At 35.9% G+C, this 22117-nt stretch overlaps 3 protein-coding genes and 1 long non-coding RNA gene across 4 annotated transcripts; 2 read left to right on the top strand and 2 right to left on the bottom strand.

Annotated features, from left to right (window-relative positions):
• The first annotated feature begins 3117 nt into the window (after positions 1–3117).
• On the top strand, positions 3118–4013 carry LOC125478079. The gene is made up of 2 exons (XR_007258896.1): positions 3118–3819; positions 3897–4013. It is a non-coding gene; the product is annotated as an uncharacterized LOC125478079 (long non-coding RNA).
• Positions 4014–5735: 1722 nt separating this feature from the next.
• LOC125478078 (outer envelope membrane protein 7) lies at positions 5736–6214 on the bottom strand. Its single transcript, XM_048585846.1, has one exon. It carries the CDS (start codon positions 6101–6103, stop codon positions 5876–5878), a length of 228 nt encoding a protein of 75 aa, XP_048441803.1. The 5' UTR covers positions 6104–6214; the 3' UTR covers positions 5736–5875.
• Positions 6215–7231: 1017 nt separating this feature from the next.
• On the bottom strand, positions 7232–9508 carry LOC125478077 (small nuclear ribonucleoprotein SmD1a). The gene is made up of 4 exons (XM_048585845.1): positions 9354–9508; positions 9172–9248; positions 7578–7769; positions 7232–7459 (listed from the first exon to the last, which is right to left on the bottom strand). The coding sequence occupies exons 1-4, from the start codon at positions 9365–9367 to the stop codon at positions 7398–7400; spliced, it is 345 nt and encodes a 114-aa protein (XP_048441802.1). The 5' UTR covers positions 9368–9508; the 3' UTR covers positions 7232–7397.
• Positions 9509–10231: 723 nt separating this feature from the next.
• LOC103947570 (mRNA-capping enzyme-like) lies at positions 10232–15869 on the top strand. The gene is made up of 17 exons (XM_048585795.1): positions 10232–10494; positions 10674–10782; positions 10893–11041; positions 11131–11214; positions 11299–11361; positions 11449–11580; positions 11673–11852; positions 12514–12633; positions 12766–12815; positions 13348–13510; positions 13608–13745; positions 13949–14071; positions 14167–14265; positions 14633–14722; positions 14862–14946; positions 15199–15329; positions 15534–15869. Exons 1-17 carry the CDS (start codon positions 10492–10494, stop codon positions 15675–15677), a joined length of 1863 nt encoding a protein of 620 aa, XP_048441752.1. The 5' UTR covers positions 10232–10491; the 3' UTR covers positions 15678–15869.
• The last annotated feature ends 6248 nt before the right edge of the window (positions 15870–22117 follow it).

Below are 22117 nucleotides of genomic sequence, written 5' to 3'. Positions count from 1 at the left end.
AAAAAAATATAGAAGAAGTAAAAAGGAATGTGTGAATATCACACTCCTTAGGTATTACCTTAGGGCATAAACAAACTTGGATTTACTTTGTGGTTTATTCAAATCATATGTTCATGAGTCACGTTACGAGTGACTGACCACTCCCACCTTCGTCCAATTTCTTTTCCAAAAACAGTTGGAACTTGGAAGCCATTGCTATTGAATTGATATCTCATCCGACAAATTTATTAAAAAAACAAGAAAAGAAGTCACTATAAATGCATGGAGAAAAAAAGAGAAGATGACTAGACGCACGGTGACCAAATCGAGGTAAAGAAATATTTTAAAATATTTTAGAGTTTGGAATTGGCATGACACGTTGCAAACGTAAAAAATGGAGTCAAAGGCTGTGGGCTCGCCACGTGTTAAATAAATATATAAAGTTGGTAAGACGATGGGGAAAAATATTGGATAAGGACATGCCCATGTCTATGAGAGTGAGAGTGATGTTGTTCATGAGTCATATACCATCACGGTCTTCAAATTCGAGTTTCGTTTGTCACCCCTTGATTTCCAGAGAGGCATTCCTTTGTTTGAATGGTTGCTTTCCTTTGTTTCTACTAGCCTTCATGTACGCGCTCACGAATATACAGAAGATATTTTTTAAATTACAGTTTGTTACGTTCGACTTACACGTTTTAAATGTATTATTATGCGCGTGCGAAAGATCTTTTTTATAATCATCATTACACGTCTCTTAAAATATTTTGAACATGTTTAAAAATAGAGAAAATAATATTTAATAAACAACTGATTGAATCATCTTATTACTAGCCTATTGTGAGGTACTAATTGAAAAAAACACTGTACAAAATGAATTAATTATTAAAAAACACTGTTTATACGATGAAAATACCTTGTATTATTTGGTGCATTATTTTGAATTGTTCTTGAACTTTTTTGTTTGGGAGACATTTTTGTCCTAAAATTTTTGATGAAGCTGATGACCCCACAGGGGCCTCCTAGCTCTTTATATATAATATATATATATATATATATATATATATATAAAGATAAAAATTACTAGGTGACTCGGAATATCGACTACTCTGAATATTTTAATGTTATATTTTAATCTTTATATTTTAAAAAAAATAACAATTTAATGATACTACTGAAGTATCCAAGAAAATATCTTTGTCCCTAAACTAATATCTCCTCTAATGTCTCATGCCTAGTGCCTGTCAGATTGGAACGTGATTTCAATTCGTCAAATTTTGTTAAAAAGAGAGTTATTTTTCATTGAAACAACATTGATAGCATAAACAGACAGAAAATGAGATTGGTCTGATAGTACAGAAGAATTGATGCATTTTAAAAGATTACAGGAGGCCACAAAAGTAGTTGAGACTCAGGTGAACAAATTGATAAAAGGTCATAGATTTTTGGTAAATTATGATAAAGAATTTACGCTCAACATAGTTCACTTACTAATATCACCGATATTGTCTTTAACTTAACTACTTATAACTAAGAATGTGATTCGCAAAATACATAAATAAAAGTAGAAGTCATTTTTCGTAACGCATTGTAATTCACGGTCATTTGGTGGTATTAACTATTAACTTATACATAATGAAGCTTGCGTTAACTCTGTGTTTATTAAAATCATATGTTCATGAATCACGTTATGACGGACTGACCACTCCTACCTTCATCGAATTTGTTTCAAAAAAAAAATTGACAGAGGCGAATGAAATGAAAGCCATTACTTTGGAGATCTTATCTGGGTTAAATTTAGAAGAATCACAAGAAATGCATGGAAAAAGATGACAAGCGGATGAGAGAGTGACCAAATCGAGGAAAAGAAAGATTGTTTGGAAACTTTAGGAGTTGGAATTCCGTGGACACTTGCATATCTTTCTTTGGAAACATTAGGAGATGAAATTCCGTCGACATTTTACATGTCAGCATGTGTAAGTTTCGTTTCATATAATGTTATGTTACAACATCAAAACATCACTATTGCGGTATTCCCATCCATCTAAGCCATTCTCAAGCAGTAGGGTCGAAGGCTATAGACTGACCACGTGGATGAATAGAAAATATATTAAATACAAATGCTGGTAAGAGACAATGGGAAGATGTTGGATTTGGACATTGGCGGTGCTGACGAGACTGAGATATCAAGTTCATGAATGGTACCAATATGGTTGCTGATGCAGATGTTAGCTTCGTAATTTTATTTCGTAAAAAGTTATGAAAGTGTATGCAAATCATACGTACTTTATAATCTTTCAAAATTTGTCAATTCGTCAAATTTTTGATAGAAAGAGAGTTTTTCTCATTGAACGATATTGATAACATAAACGGACAAAAAATGAGATTGGTCTGATAATACGGAGGAATTAACGCATTTTAAAAGATTACAAGAGGCCACAAAAGTAGTTGAAACTCAAGTGAACAACTTGATAAAAGGTCATAGATTTTTGGTAAATCATGATAAAGAATTTATGCTCAACATGGTGCACTTACTAATATCACAGATATTATCTCTAACTTAACTACATATAACTAAGAATGTGATTTACAAAATACATAGATGAAAATAGAAGTCATTTTTCGTTACGTATTGTAATTCACGGTCATTGGGTGGTATTAACTATTAACTTATACATAATGAAGCTTGCGTTAACTCTGTGTTTATTAAAATCATATGTTCATGAGTCACGTTATGACGGACTGACCACTCCTACCTTCATCGAATTTGTTTTAAAAAAAAATTGACAGCGGCGAATGAAAGCCATTACTTTTGAGATCTTATGCGGGTTAAATTTAGAAGAATCACAAGAAATGCATGGAAAAAGATGACAAGCAGATGAGAGAGTGACCAAATCGAGGAAAAGAAAGATTGTTTGGAAATACTAGGAGTTGGAATTCCGTCGACACTTTACATGCCAGCATGTGTAAGTCTCGTTTCACATAGCTTTGTGTTACTGCATCAAAACATCACTATTGCGATATCCCTGTCCATCTAAGCCATTCTCAGCAGTAGGGTCGAAGGCTATAGACTGACCCAGTGGATGAATATAAAATCTATTAAATACAAATGCTGGTAAGACAATGGGAAGATGTTGGACTAGGACATTGGCGGTGCTGACGAGATTGACAGATCAAGTTCATGAATGGTGCCAATATGATCGCTGGTGCAGATGTTAGCTTCATAATTTTTTTTCGTAAAAAGTTATGAATGTGTATGCAAGTCATACGTACATTGCTATTCCTGATATAGGAAAGAAATTTCGATGAGCATCTTTTCTTTCGTTTACTTTCTTTTACAAAAATTCTAAAATCTTCCACATTTTTTTCCTTTCGCTTACTTTCTTTTACAAAAATACTAAAATCTTCCTCCTTTTTGGTTAGCGACTCCACTCGTGTCAACAGAGCTGTAAGCCTAATTATGTGTTTGCTATTACATTAAACGTAACTCACATTGATATTACTTACTTATTCTATATATAAATAATCACGTATCAGAGTAGTTTATTCCATGCACGAACAACCAACAACCCCAAAAAAACCAAACCCTGGATCTACTCCCAACCTCAGCCGCTGGCCCCTTGCTCCGACTTATGATTAGCAACAGCCTCACTCTTATGGCACCTTCACTTTGCTTGGCTTGCAGGAGCGGTGGATCTTACAGATGCAGATGCAGTATCGTCTCAGGTAGAGAGAACCTGGTCGGTGGATATAAGAGAACGGTGGATTCTATTCTTGCATTAGTGTACGTTTCGTATGTACGACATCTAGTGGGTGATGTCTTGCCCAGCAATTGATGGGGTATCGCTCTCACCAATGGTTTTTTTTTTTTTCTCTAGCTTGCCAACTATAATAACATTATGTTCGCCTCAATCTAGGTCTGCTGCGTTTGCTGTGTTTGTGGCAGATTGGTACGGAAGTGCTTGTAGGAGCCGTTAGGAGTTTACTGTTTATGCTTATTTATTTGAGTTATTTATAGATCAGTCTATTGGTCACTAGAGAATGTACTCATACAAATACAACAATCTTTATAATTGTGTTCGTGTGTGTTAATGAAAATTACCATCGCTTCGTGTATAAAAAAAAAAAAAAAAAAAAAATCATTCTCATTTCAATGAAACATCCTCATAAATTAGTTATCAATTCCTCCTTGATTTATTCCAATTTTCCCTTGACTTTCAGTTTTGTTATGGGCTTCATAATATTTAAAAATGTGTCAATTTGCCCCCATCGTCAAATTTGTCTAGCTACCCTCAAAACAAGGGTTATTATCGTCCCTTCCGGATATCGTTACTAATAGAAATGAGTGGTGATATTCTTACTCCGGTGTCTTATTTCCCCACCCACCATTTAATGAAAATGTTAATAACATATTTATCATTTTAGAAGAAGACTCTTAAATTCCTATTTAATTCGGTACTAAAATTTTGAAAAAACAAAAAATAATTTAAAATAATAAATAAATAAATAATGATGGGTGGGGTGTGATATCTTTGGTGGAAAGAGGTTGGGAAAGATTTGAGTTAGAATCAACGGAAAGGTTGGAGGAAGGAATGGGCGTGTGCTAAATGAAGGCGAGAAACTTCAATGAAGAAAAAAGAGAATGAGGTGTGAGATCTACGGTTTTGACAAAAAAGGAGGAAGAAAGTGGTTTGGTGATCTAGAGTCTCTGCAGGGCAACGTTAGTTGTGAAGTAACAGATGAATGTCTAGATCTTAGGTCTTGCATTTTCTTTCATTTTTTTCTATTTTTATTTATTTATTTATAATATTATTTAAAGATATATTAGAGTTATTTAAAAAAAAAATATTATGGTTATTTTGAGAATAATGATGGATGGGGAAATAACATTTTACTTTTTTAATTTTGTATGGTGAGTGAGATTATCATGTGGGTGAAAAAATAAGACATTGAAGTAGATTTAGTAGCACTCATAGAAATTGACTCAAAATGCAACCAATTTGACAACTGGGGCAAGGAGGGAGGCAGGAAAAAAGAATTGACACGTTTTCAAAACTTATGGTGGCCCATAAGTTTGGGCCAAAGCCAATTTTTCCAATTAATTTACTACCTATGATAAGTTCATTGACCAAAATCATTATTTTGGTCGACGAAACTTAGAGCTCAAGTGACTAAGAGATGTATGCAAATTTCCTATGTTCGAGTCCCCTTCCCAACTTGTGTGCGTTTCACAATGATTATGACTGAAAGCGTTTTTGATGAAAATACTTTGAAATCAATTCGCAGAAAAAATTTAAGTGAATCCTGAAAAAGTACTTTTAAGTAATTCTTGTAAGAAGCATATATTTGATGCTTCTTCTAAAAAAACACTTAAAGTGTTTTGAAACCCAAAACCAATTTCACCAAAAAACGCTTTCAATCATTCTAAAGACTCCAAACCGGTCTTCTATAATAATAACAACTACATATAAAGCCATTATTTTTTGTTCCTCAATCCAACCAAACCCACAAAACATAGGTTCTTATGGGCCTTACGGATAGTGTCATATACTAAAGTCCAATGAGCTGAGCCCAAAAACCCAGGATTTCTAGAACAATCTACTTTCTCTTCCACGAAAAGTCACACTGCTCTTCCTTCTTTGCAAAATTGCAACTGCAGCAATCAAATCTTAAACCCTAAAATCTAAAACCTAATTTCACAAGCACTAAGTAAAAGTGATTAAACAGAAATCAGAAAATAAATCGAGAGAGAGAGATCAAAAAGTTGACCGGCCAGCCAGTAATTTCGTCAATTCCAACAATTTTCGAATTCAAAGATTCCAAAATCTACAGTGTTATTGCCTATCCATTCGGTAGATTGTACTAGTAGTAGTAGTAGTGTTCGGAGTCTGCTACCTTACAGAGTTCCAGAAGCTTCGTCGGCGGCGGTATCGGCAGCTTTGACGGTGGCCTCGGTGGCCCTGACGGCGTCGTCTTCGTCGGGATCGTGGGCCGGGTCGGACTTGTTCATGGCGGCGCGGGCCTTGTCGAGGAAGGGCTTGAAGGCGAGCTCTATGGCCAGCCAGCCGACGGCTAGGGCTCCGAACACCACCGCCGCTTGCTTCGCTCCCGACGCTTTCCCCATCGCTGGTTTCTTTTTCTTCCGGTTGAAAAAGTTTGACGAATTTGAAAATATTTGTACGATTTATTTGGGATTTCTGGTTTTGGCCCCCTGTTTGTTAACAAGTGGATAAAAATACCCGCATGGGAATACGATGTCAAGTTAACTCTTCTTGTTTATTAAGGGTATGTTTGGACTTGCAGTCTAATTTCTAAAAGTGCTTTTGACTGCGTATGACCAAATGGTGGAGAAATTTTTAATAGTGACGGGAATACGAGTGATATATTATGTGTTTTTATGTAAGTAGTGAAAATTTTTATTTTTTAAGTTATTAACTTTTTGACACACATATTCTACTATTTATGTAATTACATGTTATATACCATCCCGTATGACGGTCACACTGAAAAATCTCTCCAACTTTTGAGTTAGTAGAGTTTTATATAGAAGCACATGCTTTCAAGAAACACTTGTACAAAAACAGTCTAAAACGTTCGCTGCAGTAACAATACGACATCGACTATTGACTTCTTGTAAAACACTTTCAGCTCATTTGGATTGCTTCTTTAAAAAACACTTTTGTTTAAAATCAGTTGCAGTAAAGTGTTATACTAGATGCACATTGAAATTTTTACATTTAAAAAAAAAAAAAAAAAAAAAAAACAGGTCCACCCTGGAGTGCTTACTCAAAGAAGCTCAGAGAATGTGTTATTCTTAAAAAAGCATTTCAAGTGTTTTTTTAATCTATTAACAATTTTAATTTTTTCTGCCGAACATGACCAAATCGCTTTTAATAATCTACAAACACTTTTTGTTGTTTTAAATACACTTCTAACCATACCCTATGTGTTAGACCAATTACACTTAGTGGTACAATAGCGCACAAGAACCACTCTAGTGATATTCCTCTTTCCTTATAAGTAAAAAATTTTAGGTTCGATTTTTGCTCGAGACGAATTTGAACCACATTATTATAATTAGCCCAGTACAAGACTTTACCCATTTCCCCACCTTTTAATGTAGATGATATCATTCGTTCATAAAAAAATAAAAATAAACAGTAATTGGGATATGCCTACTCAATTTACCGTAGGTTTGTTTAAAAACCTGTAATTCAAGTAGCTTAAAACATTTCGTCATGCACCGGAGATATGAGATGTCAAAAGCATATTTGATTAACTTCTTAACAGAACTTTAAGAATTCACTGGGCATAGACAACAAATTAAAGTACAGTACCGCAACTCAGTTAACGTCTCCAAGATCACAATGACAAGTTCCTTCCTATAGAGGAGTTTACGTAACCCGGTGTCGCAAAAATTAACGGCCACGGCCACGTCCGCGACCACGTCCACGGCCACGCCCCCGTCCCATAGGCCTCCCTGTAATTGAAAATAAACACAGGAAACCCATTAAGATGATTAATGGCAAGGACTGCGAGATAGCAGAGGAATGAATACGTTCAGAGAGTTTATATGATAAACACAAAGGTTGCAGTACCTGCAGTTGGCTTCTTGGGCTTGACCCTAGGTGTCTCTTCAACAAGCAAAGTCTCGAGATTCAGGCTGTCAGGAAGGATATAGTATCGAATGTTGTTACCCCTCACGCTGAGATGATCCAGAGTCACTGGGTTCTTCCCCTTGAGTGTAAGTTTCACCGTCTTCAAATGAGTATTCATACTGATATCCACACCTGTAACGACAAGCAAAGTTACCAATCAGAACAGCTACTTTTCCCTTCCTGTACGGTAGTTTAAAACAACGCATGTGGAAGTGCGCACCCAGATTAAGATGATAATCTATCTAAAAAGTTTAAGTTAAATCTCTTAATTTATCTCTACAAGGCAGTCCATTCAAAAAAAGCTGAAGCTTTTTTAACCTTTACTGGATGCTATTATGCAATACACAAGGATCTCCTTTGGAGACTTGTAATACAACTAGAGCTGTTTCGCAGACATATTTGTATTATGTACAGCAATGGTCGTAATTTTCATTACAAACATTGTCTAAAATACAAAAAGGCATCATAAGCTTTCAACGTCTTTTACGTGAGCGCTAACTTGAAAGCATATCCTTGCCATTCCAAATTTTAAAATCGAGTGTTCTGCAGATAGCTAATATATTGAAGTAATCATGAGTGCTCGTGCAGATTACGGGCTGAAAATGGCATCAGTTTAGAGATAAAGCAAAATTACATCCCCAACTCTCAGGAACCCAATGCTGAGCACACTTGCAAGCGTCTTTGAGCCATGAACTTCAAAAGGAAATAGAAGCATCTTGAAATACACAACCGATTTTCGCATATGTTTGTTCTCAGCATAAAGGATAAGAACACCCCAGGAATTCTCTCTATCAGAAATCACAACGATATAGATGCCGGGAAAATAAACATATACACTATAATAATCTATTGTGGAAACCTTTCAAAATTGTGTGCTACAACTATTGTATAGAAAACAATGGTCTTAAAACAATCCTGACCTCTTTAGATGTAAATGTACCCAATGCCAAGTAAGAAAATCATTCAAGATTCTCGAACTCTAGATAGTTGGACATATCCCGTTCACTGAATAATCTACGTAAGTAGAAAAACTAAAATTACTGAGCATTCAACACATTTAACATACAATGTACATACCATACTTATACTGAATAAGACATTAAGAACTCAACAAAATTAGACTTAATTGCAACCCTAGTATACGCTAAACCCGCCCTGATTCAACGTTTGAGCGGTTCTTCCCCACAGCCGATTTATACGAAATGATAGCACCGGATGAGCAAAACCTTAATTCTAAAAACATCCAGAGGTAACAAACATACAATCTCAGTTCACTGGAGATGCTCCACAGAGTAAAAACGACAAATTGTGCATTCCATGTTTCACTATAAATATCTCAGTCTTTGTACACAGTACATGTGATACGGAACCGAAATTAAACTTAAACAAGACCCACTTCTTCTATAAACACGAAATTCCAAACCCAAGCCTAATCAAAACCCTAGGGTTTAGTAAAGCCCTAATTATCCAAAAACCTCACCTAATTCAACAAATTAGAAAGAAAGAGAGTAAAGCGAGGAAAGGAGAAGTATACCTGTGATGGTTCCGTTCACAACGGTGCCGTTTTTGAGCTCGATCGACACTGTCTCGTTGTTCAACTTCATCAAAAACCTGCAAAATTTCCCAAAAAACATCCAAAAAAGGCAATCAGTGGAAAACCAACGGCGCTTTTAACTGAGGAAGAAGAGGAATTAGGGTTTGAAGAGGAAGACGAACCTGACGAGCTTCATTGTGGTGATAACAGTGACGACAGCTAGGGCTTCGAAGCTTCTTCAACCAAACAAACGAAGCGGGAGAGTGAGAGGGGGGACCTGATACGGTGGCGCTTTATTTGATGCCGTCTGACGACAGAGCGGGCCTCAAGATGGGCCTATGTGGGTCCATTAATGTTTAAGCTGATTCATGAAATTCAAGCCCAAAACATGATTGACTCAAAAAAATTATATTTTTTTTGCCTTTCAGAAAAAAATAATTCAATTTTGACTAAAATATTTATATGTACTTAATAAAAACATCATTTATAATTCATGTTAATATATATTATTAATACAATCATCATCTAAACGGTGAGAAGAAAAATTTGATTTGCATTTAGGCTAATAAGTAACTTAACTACAATTATCAATGTTTTAAAACATGGATACACGGTATTAAATTTCAAGAACTTCTAGAAATTGAATTGATATGTGATATCAAATCTCAAGAACAACATTGATAGATTTTCAAATCGAGATAATAAATGATGAGTTAACTCAATTTCGAGCATCGTTTGTAATGAAAATTGCACTTAAGTAAAAATGATGTATTACTCACGTCATAGGTGATTCATGAGGTCGTTTATCAATTTTATTGGAAAAGGATCATCGCTAGATTATTTTCCTAGGGATCCAGAGGATTCAGAGATCATGTCTGTTCATCGTGCGGTCAATTTTCGTTAGGTACTATTCTAATTTTATTAGTAGAGTTTGTTGAATATTTAACTTTTGGTACGATTCGATTGATGGTTTTTTTGTTTTTAGAGGGAATGCAAATGAAAAAACCATTTTTTCATCAAAGTTTTTGGAAATAGAGTTGAGTAATAGGGATCTTCAAAAGAAAACCAAAAGTGTGAACACAGAAACCAAAAGTACGAACACAAATTAGCGCAAAAGGAGCAGATAGTGGTGGCGGCTCCCCCAAGCTTTATAAACGGAGCGTATTCTTTGACACCGATTAGCTGGTTGCCTCTCTACCTCTCTCTCCACAACTTCTCTCTCTCAACGTCTCCCTCAAGTCAGTCTGATCCATCCGAACCCAAAACCCTAATTACTGTCTGAGTCCCATCGATTCAGCAGATTGAAGAAACCCTAGTCAAATGGTAACACCCACAGATCCACATCACTGTTTAATTATGCTTTATCTTCAAAATCCCAATCCCAAAAAATGGAAAAAAGAATTTGAATACAAAACACAAAAATTGGGATTTAATTTTGTTAATCACATCGTTTCGATTTCTTAGTTGATTCATTTGTTGGGTTATGCTTAATTTTTAATTAGGATGGAGAAGAAAGAAGATTGGGATTCAAGAGAAAAAACCCATATCGGGATTCTGGGTTTCAGAACAGAAATCATCATCAAGCTTTTGATAGACACATGCTTCCTGAAGGTAGGCAATGCTAACACCGATTAGTGATTGAATTAGTGTGATTGCTAATCATGGATTAATCATGTTGTATTAGTAGTTAATTGGGTTTCCGGTTTTCGCTCGCGGTGTAGGTTGGGTTGGTTGCCCTGCATATGGTGGAGAAATAAGTTGTATAATTCCATCAAAAGCACCTCTTGGTGAGTCTTTCAATGACCATATTGCTGGTGCTACATACACTCCAAAGCAAGTCATTCATCAGCAAAGACTGCTAGGAAGAGAAGTAATTATATTCCCTTTTTTTTTCTTCTGTAAAGTACTGTACTTTATCTTGTATGATGTTGTTGTGCTGATTGATTTTTATGTTTCAAGCTCGGTTTAGTGATTGATTTAACGAACACTACTCGTTACTATCCCCTTTCGGATTGGACAAAAGAAGGCATTCGGCATGTTAAGGCAAGCGTAATTTGTGTTTCTGGTCCTAGTTAGTAAGGTAGTTTTAGTTCTTTACTTATGTTCTCAAATTTGTCTTTCCGCCAGATACAATGCAGAGGAAGGGATTCGGTACCTGATAATGCAGCTGTAGATAAATTTCTCTATGAGGTGAGCTGCCTCTGCGAATTCAGAGGACCCCCTATTGAAATTCGAGAAGGAATATGTCTGATTTTGCGATTTTTTTTCTTTGCTTAGGTATCACAATTTTTCTCCCGTAGAACAGACCCAATGAGGTATATACTTGTCCACTGTACACATGGGCATAACCGCACAGGTTTCATGATTGTTCATTTTCTTGTACGCAACGAATCAATTTCAGTTACCGAGGTAAGTACTTGGTTGTGTGGTAGTTACTTTTGTTCCGATTGAGTCTATGTTATGATTTAAAAAATATTCAATCTGGACTGACAATTGTGCAGGCAATAAATATATTTGCCAGGGCACGTCCTCCAGGGATATACAAACAGGACTATATTGATGACCTTTACAAGTTTTATCAAGAGAGAAAACCAGAATCAGTTCTTTGCCCTCAAACTCCAGAGTGGAAGAGAGTTTCCGATCTGGATGACACAGCTGAAGCTGTGATGCATCAGGAAAATGTATGTATTGTTAAATATTTTTGCTTGTTCATCCTATTCTGCTTTTAGGAGAGGAATTTTTCTCTTGTTTATTACCAAACTGGAAGCTTGATGTCCTGGCTATCATACCACTTTTCAGTAAATGCTTATATGCAAATTATTTGTTAGAAATTGTGCTTGTGATATTTTTCGGTGATGAAATTCAAACTGCAGTACAGGCCATTATAATACACTGGTAGACTGTTAGTTGTGTATGTAAAATGTCTTTAGATTAGAGAATTGTAGTGCTGCATGACAAATGACGTAATTAGAATGGAGGCCGAATAGATTTTTTTATGGTTTAACACTCACACTTAATTGTTTGGAACTGGAAGCATTATGTGTGTTATTGCTGTCCTTTCAGTTGTTTGTCGTTCATCTGAGTGGTTTTTAACAAAAAATTGGCAATCCAAAAATCTCATGGTGCATTGCAAACTTTCTATATTTAGAAAGAAATATACACTTATGACAAGTGCACAATGAGATTTTGGATTGCCAATAATAGTACCCCTTCAACAATTTGTTGCAGTTAAACACTTCTAAGTTCTTTGCCTGGAAAACAAATTGCACCTTCCGCTTTTGCTGATTGTGACTGAAATGGATAATTCCTTTTGTTTAATTTTTCTTGTTTTGAATGTATTAGGCCAATCATGCGAGAAATGAAGCAATGATGATTGATGATGTTTTGGGTGAGCGAATACCTTTTAACCAGCAAAAATCAATGCAAGAAGCCGTTTATGATGCACTTAATATGGATAGAAGGGTAGGCACTCAAGTCTAGTGCCTTGTGTTATGATTTGTATATTAAGATGGAATGTGAACATTTAAATTCTTCCTTCTCCATGATGTTGCTGTTTTTATTTTCTGATAAACTTATTTCTGGCTATGTCTTCAGGGTAAAGGGAATTTACAATTTCCTGGGTCGCACCCTGTTTCGCTCAACAGGTTTGTTGTAAAAATAGCCGTATAGTTGTGTTACTTCTAGTGGTTTTGAATCTTTTGTTTTCAGCATTATAAACTGAAGGCGCCTTTTTCTGTTCAGCTAGTTATCATTGAAAATGTCTAAACATGGATATTTTTAGTTTGTAATTTGGAAGTTCAGTAACCAATTTTGGGCGAATGAACTTATCATCGAAAATATGTTTTTAAGAATGGACGGCTAATTTCTCAGCCCAACTTCCTTTTTGCTTATAAATTCAGTCTTACTAATTTTTCAGCACTTAGCCTGTTGCAATGTATAGATTATAAAATGTCTAGAAATGTTTGGTTTTGTAGCAAATAATATCTGCACGATATAGGTAATTCCAGATCTTGCTTTTTAGTTGGTTCAGGCTGGAGACTAATTGCCTTACATGTTTTTAAAGGCATACTATCATTTTAAAGATACTCATTTTATGGTCCATACAACACTAAATTCAGTACTTTACATTGATCTTCCCTCCATTTCCAAAGTTTAATATCGTTTTGTACTCTGTAGGGACAACCAACAACTGTTACGGCAGCGCTATTACTATGCCACATGGAAAGCTGATGGAACACGTTATATGATGCTAATTACATGGGACGGCTGTTACTTGATTGATAGGAAATTTTTTTTCCGACGGGTCCAGATGCGGTTCCCTTGCAAATTCTCAAATAAGGTGCGTATGTACTTGCAGTTTTGTTACATGGAACGCATGTAGTTTGATGTGAAGTTATCCATAAGTGACTCCCTCCTATGTAATTATTCTTCTTAAGGTTATGCCTGAGAAGACTCACAACTTCACATTACTTGATGGAGAGATGATAATTGACACTGACCCAAATACTCAAAAGCAAGACCGAAGATACCTCATTTATGACGTCATTGCAATCAACCAAGTCTCTCTTGTAGAGGTTAGATATACGATAATGCTCTGGGAATCTGTCTTGAAAAGTCCCCCTCCCGCTGTTTTTCGTTTGGATTTATTTTCTAGTCATCGCATTTTTGGGAATCTCTTGAGTTGAACTAAATGTTCTGCTGTTAAGAATTCCCTTTTATGAATTCATTATAAGGATACTTCAATTTATTGATAAACTGGCAACCACAAATGGTCCAGCTGCCATTCCATGAACGATGGAAGATGCTTGAGAAAGAAGTGATCGAGCCTCGAAATATGGAACGGGATACTCTTTCCAGGAGTGTGGAGCCTTACTACAGATATGACTTGGAACTGTTCAGTGTATGTATCCTGATAATTAGAGATTACCCTAAATGTTTTTTATTGTGAATATTCTCTTAAGATTGGTGATTAACTTTGTTATAGATGTTCATCAGGTAAGGAGGAAGGGTTTTTGGTTACTATCTACAGTCAACAAGCTTTTGCGGAAATTCATTCCTGGACTTTCACATGCATCAGATGGTCTGATATTCCAGGTGATTGAGGAGTGATTTTGTGTTTATATTGTTTTATATAAGTAACTTATGTGATTATATGCGGATGATGAACAATAGAAACGAGTAATTTGGTAAATTTAGCAACCACCACCAAGCCTTATCCCACTAAGTGGGGTAGGCTGTATGACCAAGGTTCAAATTGTGTTTGATACTGAATTGCCTGTTTTGGTTTCTTACAATAACCTTTTGGTTGCTGTTTAGAACTAGCTGAGTTGATTTGTACTCCCGTGAAGTAGTTTATCCGTTCTGCTTTACTTCAATTGCTTATCAATACAAAACTTGATTCTCCTATGATGAGATATCACCAGTTCTATAGCAAAATTTGTTGATGATTCATCTTTTTCAGGGCTGGGACGATCCATATGTACCCCGCACGCATGAAGGTCTTTTGAAGTGGAAGTTTCCTGAAATGAATTCAGTTGATTTTCTCTATGAGGTTATATAATGACCCTTTCTTTCGAACTGCACATTTTCTTATTTTAATTTAGTTTTGCGGTTGCAAGTTACAGTTTTCTCTTCCATTTCCTTCTTTATGAACTTATAGGTGATAAGCTAAATGAGTTTTGTGTTGACAGTTAGGAGTCGATGGCCGTGAGCTACTTTTTCTGAACGAGCGCGGAAAGAAGAAGCTTATGGGAGGCTATAGGGTTGTTTTTAAAGGTCGACTTTTGATATTTTTCTATTTTTATAATTATTAATGGACGACGTTTTAGTTCCAGCTCCAAATGTCTGGTACCTTGGTACTGAAACTGCAGGATTTCTGCATTCTAGTGTAAAACCATAATTCCAGAATTTATGAGCGTAAAAGTGCATTAATTTATACTGCAGTGGGTATCTAATTACGTTAATTTGATTTGAAAACTTCAACTTAGCTTGGAATCTAATACCTTGGTGTTCCAACTCAACTTGCAGATGAATTGGATCCTGCTTTTTGTTCGGGGAAGATTATAGAGTGCGCATGGGATGCCGGTGGAAATGCGTGGGTGTGTATGCGGACTAGGCCGGACAAATCAACCCCAAATGAGTTCAATACCTATAAGAAGGTACTTCTATCATGCAGCACTGTTTTGTTTTGTTTTTTTTTTTCTTTCTGATTTCAGGTTTTACCGAAGACGTGACCCAAAACCGAGCGCAATGGCATTCTAGGATTCATATAGCCGACCTAATGAAACACTGTTGTAGTAGTTGTTGTTTCTGATTTCAGGTTTTGTTTAGGACTAATGAAACGCTGTTGTCATCCCAAACAGGTAATGCGAAGCATAAACGATAATATTACGGAGGAAGTGTTGTTAGAGAAGATTGAGGAGATTGTCCGGCTACCCATGTACGCCGACCGAATACGGAACGATATTAGGGCCCACGAGCACACATCTTCTTCCCGACGCCGCTGACTTGGGGTGCCCAAATAAACATACCACCAATTAAAGGTCACAAGAAAGGGGACAGCAAATTCAGTGCAACCCTAATTTCACCACCACCTGATTGTGGTTTATGTTTTTGTCATCATAGCACATTATCAATTTGTAATCCATAGTGTACAATGTACATTAGCGATGTGTTTAATCAATCAATTTATTCATTCATTCGTTTCTAACTAGCGGGTGTGAGAAGCACCCTTGTAGGAAGTACTTTAATTGTTTTTATTCGAGATTTTCTTACATTTTTACTAAATATGGGTTTTAAAATATTTTCATAAAAAAATATTTTTAATCATTTTAAATACACTTTCAAACGAGTACGTATCTAGAATAAAATGAAATTCAACCGTTGATAGATTTTAAATATAAAAGGACGTATGTTGCAGGAATAATCTTTTCCAAATTAGTCAAGACCAACGCATTTTCTTGTCTAGAAACTTTACAATTGTGTACCTTTTTTATTTTTTTTATTTATTATTTATTTTTTTGATCTGATACAATTGTGTACTAATTATCACAATAGGAGAGTGTTATTATTTGACATTGTCAAATTCTCAACAAATGACATATTAGGATGCCACTTGAGTAGGAAAGGAAAAGAGAAGTGATTTTCCAACATTGTTTTTTCTCATCCTACACACTATTATTTATTTACAATTTTTTTTGTTTATTTAATCTGAAAGTTAAAAATAACTAAATTGTGTAGGAGAAAAAAAATAGTGAAAATCAATTTCAAGTAAAAATTGGATGAAAATTATTTGCTATAAATTGAAAATGTAATGGCAATGTGTTTGGGTTTGTCATGCAGTTAATTTGGGTCCAGTCTCTTTTGAATAAGCTTTTTCTTTGTCGTCGGCTACTAGTTGTAGATATAGTTGGAGTCTCATAATCTCTTGATATTTTCTTACGTAATTATTTCTTTTCTGTCGAGCTTGTGCCCAGTTGTCAACCAAAAAATTGTAGTGGCAAGGTTGGATTTGAGTATTTTGTTTCATCACTTGGCAAAACCATAAAAAGAAAAGGCTTTTTAGCCAAAATGGTATCTGAGATTTGTATAACTCCTCACTTTAGTCCGTGAAATTTGAAATCAATAGAAGTGTACCATCAATCATTTTGGTCATTCCATGAAAAATTTCCATTAAATAACGATACAATGACAAAAATGCTCTCAATTTTTGTCAAATCATTTGACCCATTGTTTATTAAATTAAAGGTATTTTTATCATTTTGATCCTTATTTAATATAATTTTTCGTAGAATAACCAAAATGATTGATGATGGATAAATTCAATGACCATTTATATTGATTTTAAATTTCAGGGATCAAAGTGATGAGTTATGCAAATCTCATAAACTATTTTGACTAAAAAGTCAAAAAGAAAATTACAAGTACAACCCTATATATGAGTTGAAATAGTGGAATTCAGCCACTTAAATATTAACTTTCAGTAAAACGACTGCCCGTAAATTCGAATCCCTTTCCTCCTCTGAAACCATATCCCATTAGCACTAGGAAACACCGATACATATATTCCCAAACGATAAAAAAAGGAGCTACCTGTTCTGTATGCTTTTGGCAAAACTTGCCAGGTCTTTCTGTTTTTTGACACTCACGTGTCCTTGTGTGTTGCTTCTCGTGTGCGTTGTAGAAGAAGTATTCGACGCAATGGTGAAGTCATCTCCGAGCAGAGAGCGCGAGGAGCAGAAGAGGAGTCCACCCGAAACTTCGATGACGCTGTATCAACGAACATCGTTCAAGAAGACGAAGAACTCGAAGGGTTTGGAGAATGACGACGAGGGTTTTGAAATAATATTGTTTGATATCGAAGAATTCATGCCGGAATTGCCTGAAGGTTTGGAAGAAGAAGAACCTACTTCTGAAGTGATCGATCCAATTGTCGACGCCGCTGCTGACGACGGTATCGATAATTTTCTGTGCAACAACGTGGATTTCATGGCGGAGGACATTTTTAGCGACCCTAGTTTTGACGGGGCTGCTGCTGCTGCTGTGGACTCATCGTTTGCAAGCTTTGAGGCATTGATGGACAACGTTATTGCTGATTACTTGACTGAAGTGTTTGATAATTCCAACCGCAACGAGAGTCCCGTTCGAGTCGAAAGCCGCGAAGATGTTGATGAATTATTGGAAAAATATATTGTTTTTCCTTAATCCGTTTTTTTTTATTTTTTATTTTTTTGGTACTTTGTTTTCAATTTCTATAATTCCACTCCAAAATACTAAGGATTTATGCAGTAAGTTGTTACGAGATGAAAGGGGGACTTTCGTGGGCGGCTTGTGCTTCAAAGTTTGAGGGTTTGGCAGCAAGACATGGCGGCTTTTGGCCCAAGAGCTTTAGCCACAAAAGCTCAAGAGGGAGAAGACTTTTCTCAGGTTGGTTTGGTCCATTCCTCAATGATACCAGGTTCATTCTCGATTCAGTTTCGACGGTGAAGCTCCAACAACATGTAAAGCGAGAGGTTAACGAGGTTGCTCATAGACTTGCTCGGCATGGATTGACAGTGGATTTGAGGAACCACCCGATTTGATAGTTGATTAGTAATTATTAGAGGACAGTCATAATCTGTACGGTAATGCTAGAAAGACTAAATTTGTAGACAAAGTCTTGGAAAGTAAAGGACATGAAAGTTGATAATTGGTTTATTACTTAAACGTTGATAAACGTGCTTATTCCAATTGGGGATGCATCACTTAGTTTGCAAATTTAGTCTCATTAACATTACCATAATCTATAATTTTGTAGGAAACTATTTTTTCCTTCGTCCAGGTTGGTTTGAGGAACCACCCAAATTTATTGGTGATTTGTTATTAAAGGGTAGTCAATTAGTCATATATATCTGTAGTTTGCAAGAAACTCTTTTTTTATTTGTCCAGATTGAAATCTGGGGCAAAGTTGGGTTGTTTTATTAACACCCCATATATTATTGAATACACCCCACATTTGTTTTTTCAATTAAAATTTATCTTAATACACCCCACATTACTTCCAATAATATCCTCACACACTACACTCTCAACATAAACTCCACATTTTATACAGACAATCCACACTGTTATGTGCATAATTCAAACAATTATCCTAGATATGGCAATCCTTTTGGGTCCCGCATGCACAATGGAGCTCCTCATCCCTTTCCTAGACATACGAGCAACCGTCACTTCCATACTTTTCTGGACATTATATTGAAAACAATCCTAATCCATATGGGCTTTACCCACATAATGGATTGTTTCACCATCCTACTTGCCTTTGCTTCTATTGCTATGACAAACACTTGCGGGGTTCAGCGCAATACGAGATGGTCAAGTTACCTTAATCCCCAAATGGGAAGCTTTGTTCATTCCCATCCAGATAGGGTAGTGTTAACCAATGGTGGCCGGCCATGTCTTCCGTTTTCTGGTGGTGCTCCATTCATATATTTAATTAGGTCAAAATTGTCATTGCATATTAGGGCTTATAAGTTATTTAAAATATGGGGTGTATTCAACATTGTTTGGGGTGTTAATAAAAAAAGCCGGCAAAGTTTTATCTAGACTCAAATAAATACACCAGATTTTTGTTGTTTTTCTATATTAATTAATATCGTACTTATTAGGGAAAAAAATATAGTTTGATAGCTAGTTTAAATTGATTGAGAGAGATGGAGTTAAACCTCTCGGGCCTGGAAGAAGTAGATAACCGTAGATTGCCACTAGTTATTCCTTTTTTTTTTTTTTTTTTTTGAAAAAAAAAGAGAGAGAGAGATGGAGCTAGAAATTTTTCTTAATAAAGACTACTTTGAAGATAAAATAAGGTTGACAAAGAAGAATGCTAGTAAAAGAATGTTATGATCCTTCTGTTGTTAATTAGTTGTTATGACACTATCACATGTGACATTCTATAGTAAGTTGAGTTACTACTATATTGTTAATTGATTTCAGGATAGAGTCTCAACTTTCTTTAGATTTAACGTGTAAATGTGAATAATAAGTTCATAACCTTCTTTAAAAAGATTAGCTTATAAACAGGCGGTCAGGTTTTTACAAATGATAAGTTCATAACCTTCCTTACAAATATTAGTTAATAATACTATCAAACCTAACTCACATATTAAAAAGGCAATCAGATTTTTACTCGAAAGTAAATTTTTAGACTTTACAACTCAACCCAACCCAATTTATTTCGATTGGGTTGGTCGAGTTAGTCGGTGTACCCACTAAACGTCCAAACCAACCCAATCATTATGAACGCGGATTTGATTGGATCCCTAAATTACAAAACTAGGACATTTGATATGTTAGTAAGATTCCATAAATCCAATCTGATCTGTTACTTTTTTTTTTTTTTTTTTGGGTTAAAAGGTAAATATATTACCACAAGAAAAAAACCAAACTTACAAACGGTACTAACAAGGATCCAAAAACAAAAGTACATGTACAAGCAAAATGGACTAGCCAAGTAAACAAAAGCAAAGCCCAACCAACAATGTGGGCCCCAAACAGAAAAACCAAAAGAAAGCCGAGAAATCTGAGAATTCGGCAGCAGCCACCGCTGCAACAGTATTTCCCGATTTGCACAATTCCACGTCTCCAACCCCAGCCGAGGTAAAGGGCAAAACGAAATAGAAAGCAGGGGAAAACTCTGCCGAAGGAAGAAAAAGGAGACAAAGATAGGAAGGAGAGATGGGCTAACAAACCCCAGCCGATCTGCACAGAATTGAAACTCTCAGACAAACACTGAGAGAAACCCTAAAGCAGAGAGAAAGGCTCTCACAAGGGAGAGAAAATTGAATTTGATCTGTACCTTGTTTGGTAAGAAAAAAAAAAGAACAATTTACATAAAATTGGTGTATTATCACGTAGCGTCCTTATTCAATAATAAATATTATGTATTGAAAAGTTTGACAATATCAATATATTATTAAAAAGAATGTCACGATCGTAGTGAAACCATCTAATGCAAGTCTTCTTTTCAGATGTCAATTACCATTTACTATTCTCTAGGGTAATAAGTAATTTTACAAGTAAAACAAAACAAATAAAAACGGGAAATTAATTAAAACAGCGCGCAATTAATAAGAGAGAGAAACGAATGCCACTCGGGTGCAACGAATCCGATTTTATTCGATCCACAACAAAACCCTAAATTTTCCTCTTCAGCTTTGGATTAATTAATAAAATTAATTACTCATCCCCTGCAGCAATGGAGTTCAAAAATTAATATTTAATTCCCTTATTTCCTTCTTTCCGTAAACCAAATTAACATGCGAACCATAAGAACAAGCTTAAATTGCTTCAGTCAGTGAAATGACACCCACTGAGATTAGGAAATGAAAATCAATTTTTTACTTTTCGCATGAGGAAGATTTAGAGATATTTTCAAAAATTCACTAGGAACCCTACTTTTCTATCAATCTATATATTTACCATAACCTTCCATGTTTTTTTTTAACAAGCTCTTCAACATTCAGCTCCTCAAATCTTTCTGTACTCTGGTTTCCTCGTTTTTCGATTTCTTTCTCCTCGTTTGATTGCTGGCGAAGTCAATGGTGCGACAGGAAGAGAACCGGAAGCGCAAAAAGCCGTGCGAAATCAGTTCGCTATGCCACAAAAGGCACCAGACGCTGCACAAGAAAGCTGAGGAGCTTGAGGATATCGATGCGAAGGTTTGCATTGTTTCTTATGATGTCGATGGTAATTTAGGGGTCTGGCCGGAAGACGAGCGCAAGGCTCGAGCCATCATGATGAAGTTCAAAGAAGCTGATGCGAAAGCAAGCTTGTCACCAATGCGTAGAGGAACGGAGGTCAGGATTTCGGATATGCTGGGAGGCAAGATAAATAAGGTGGAAGGAAAAAACAAGGGTAAGATGAAAGGAAAAAAGAAGGATTTCGAGGGTTTTGATGATCGCTGCGAAAAGGGTTTTGAGGGTTTTGAGGATCGTGGCGAGAAGGATTTGGCAATGTGGGATGATGAGCATTTAGGGCAGCTGGGTGAGTTGCAAAGGGATTCGTGGTGGTGTATAACTAGGGTTATGAAGAGTTGCATACAAATTGCGGATGAGATGATCCAATCAATATTACTTGAGGGGCAAGCTATTCAGTCTTATGATTTCAACAATGTTACGGCCACCACTCCAAATTTCTCAGTAAATTCTGAACCTAGCCGGTCCAAAGTTGCCAATTTCCGGAGATAATTATTACGACGAAAATCGTATTGTTAGTGTTGATAATGTCGGATTCTCTTCTGAAGTTGGGAGTGATGGTCGTGGCGATTTCAATAATACTTATGCTTATAATCCATGGGGAAATTATATTAATTTGGGGGATGATTTTGATTACGGGGATTTTGGTGAGATGGGGGAGAAGATTAACAATATTAATAATGATTATCAGCTTGATAATTATAATCCTCCAT

Source organism: the organism of the source record quoted next, unplaced genomic scaffold (genome assembly GCF_019419815.1).
Source record: "Pyrus x bretschneideri cultivar Hongxiangsu unplaced genomic scaffold, Pyrus_bretschneideri_v1 Contig23, whole genome shotgun sequence".
Lineage (NCBI taxonomy): Eukaryota > Viridiplantae > Streptophyta > Magnoliopsida > Rosales > Rosaceae > Pyrus > Pyrus x bretschneideri.
This window is presented reverse-complemented; position numbering and strand designations above follow the sequence as displayed.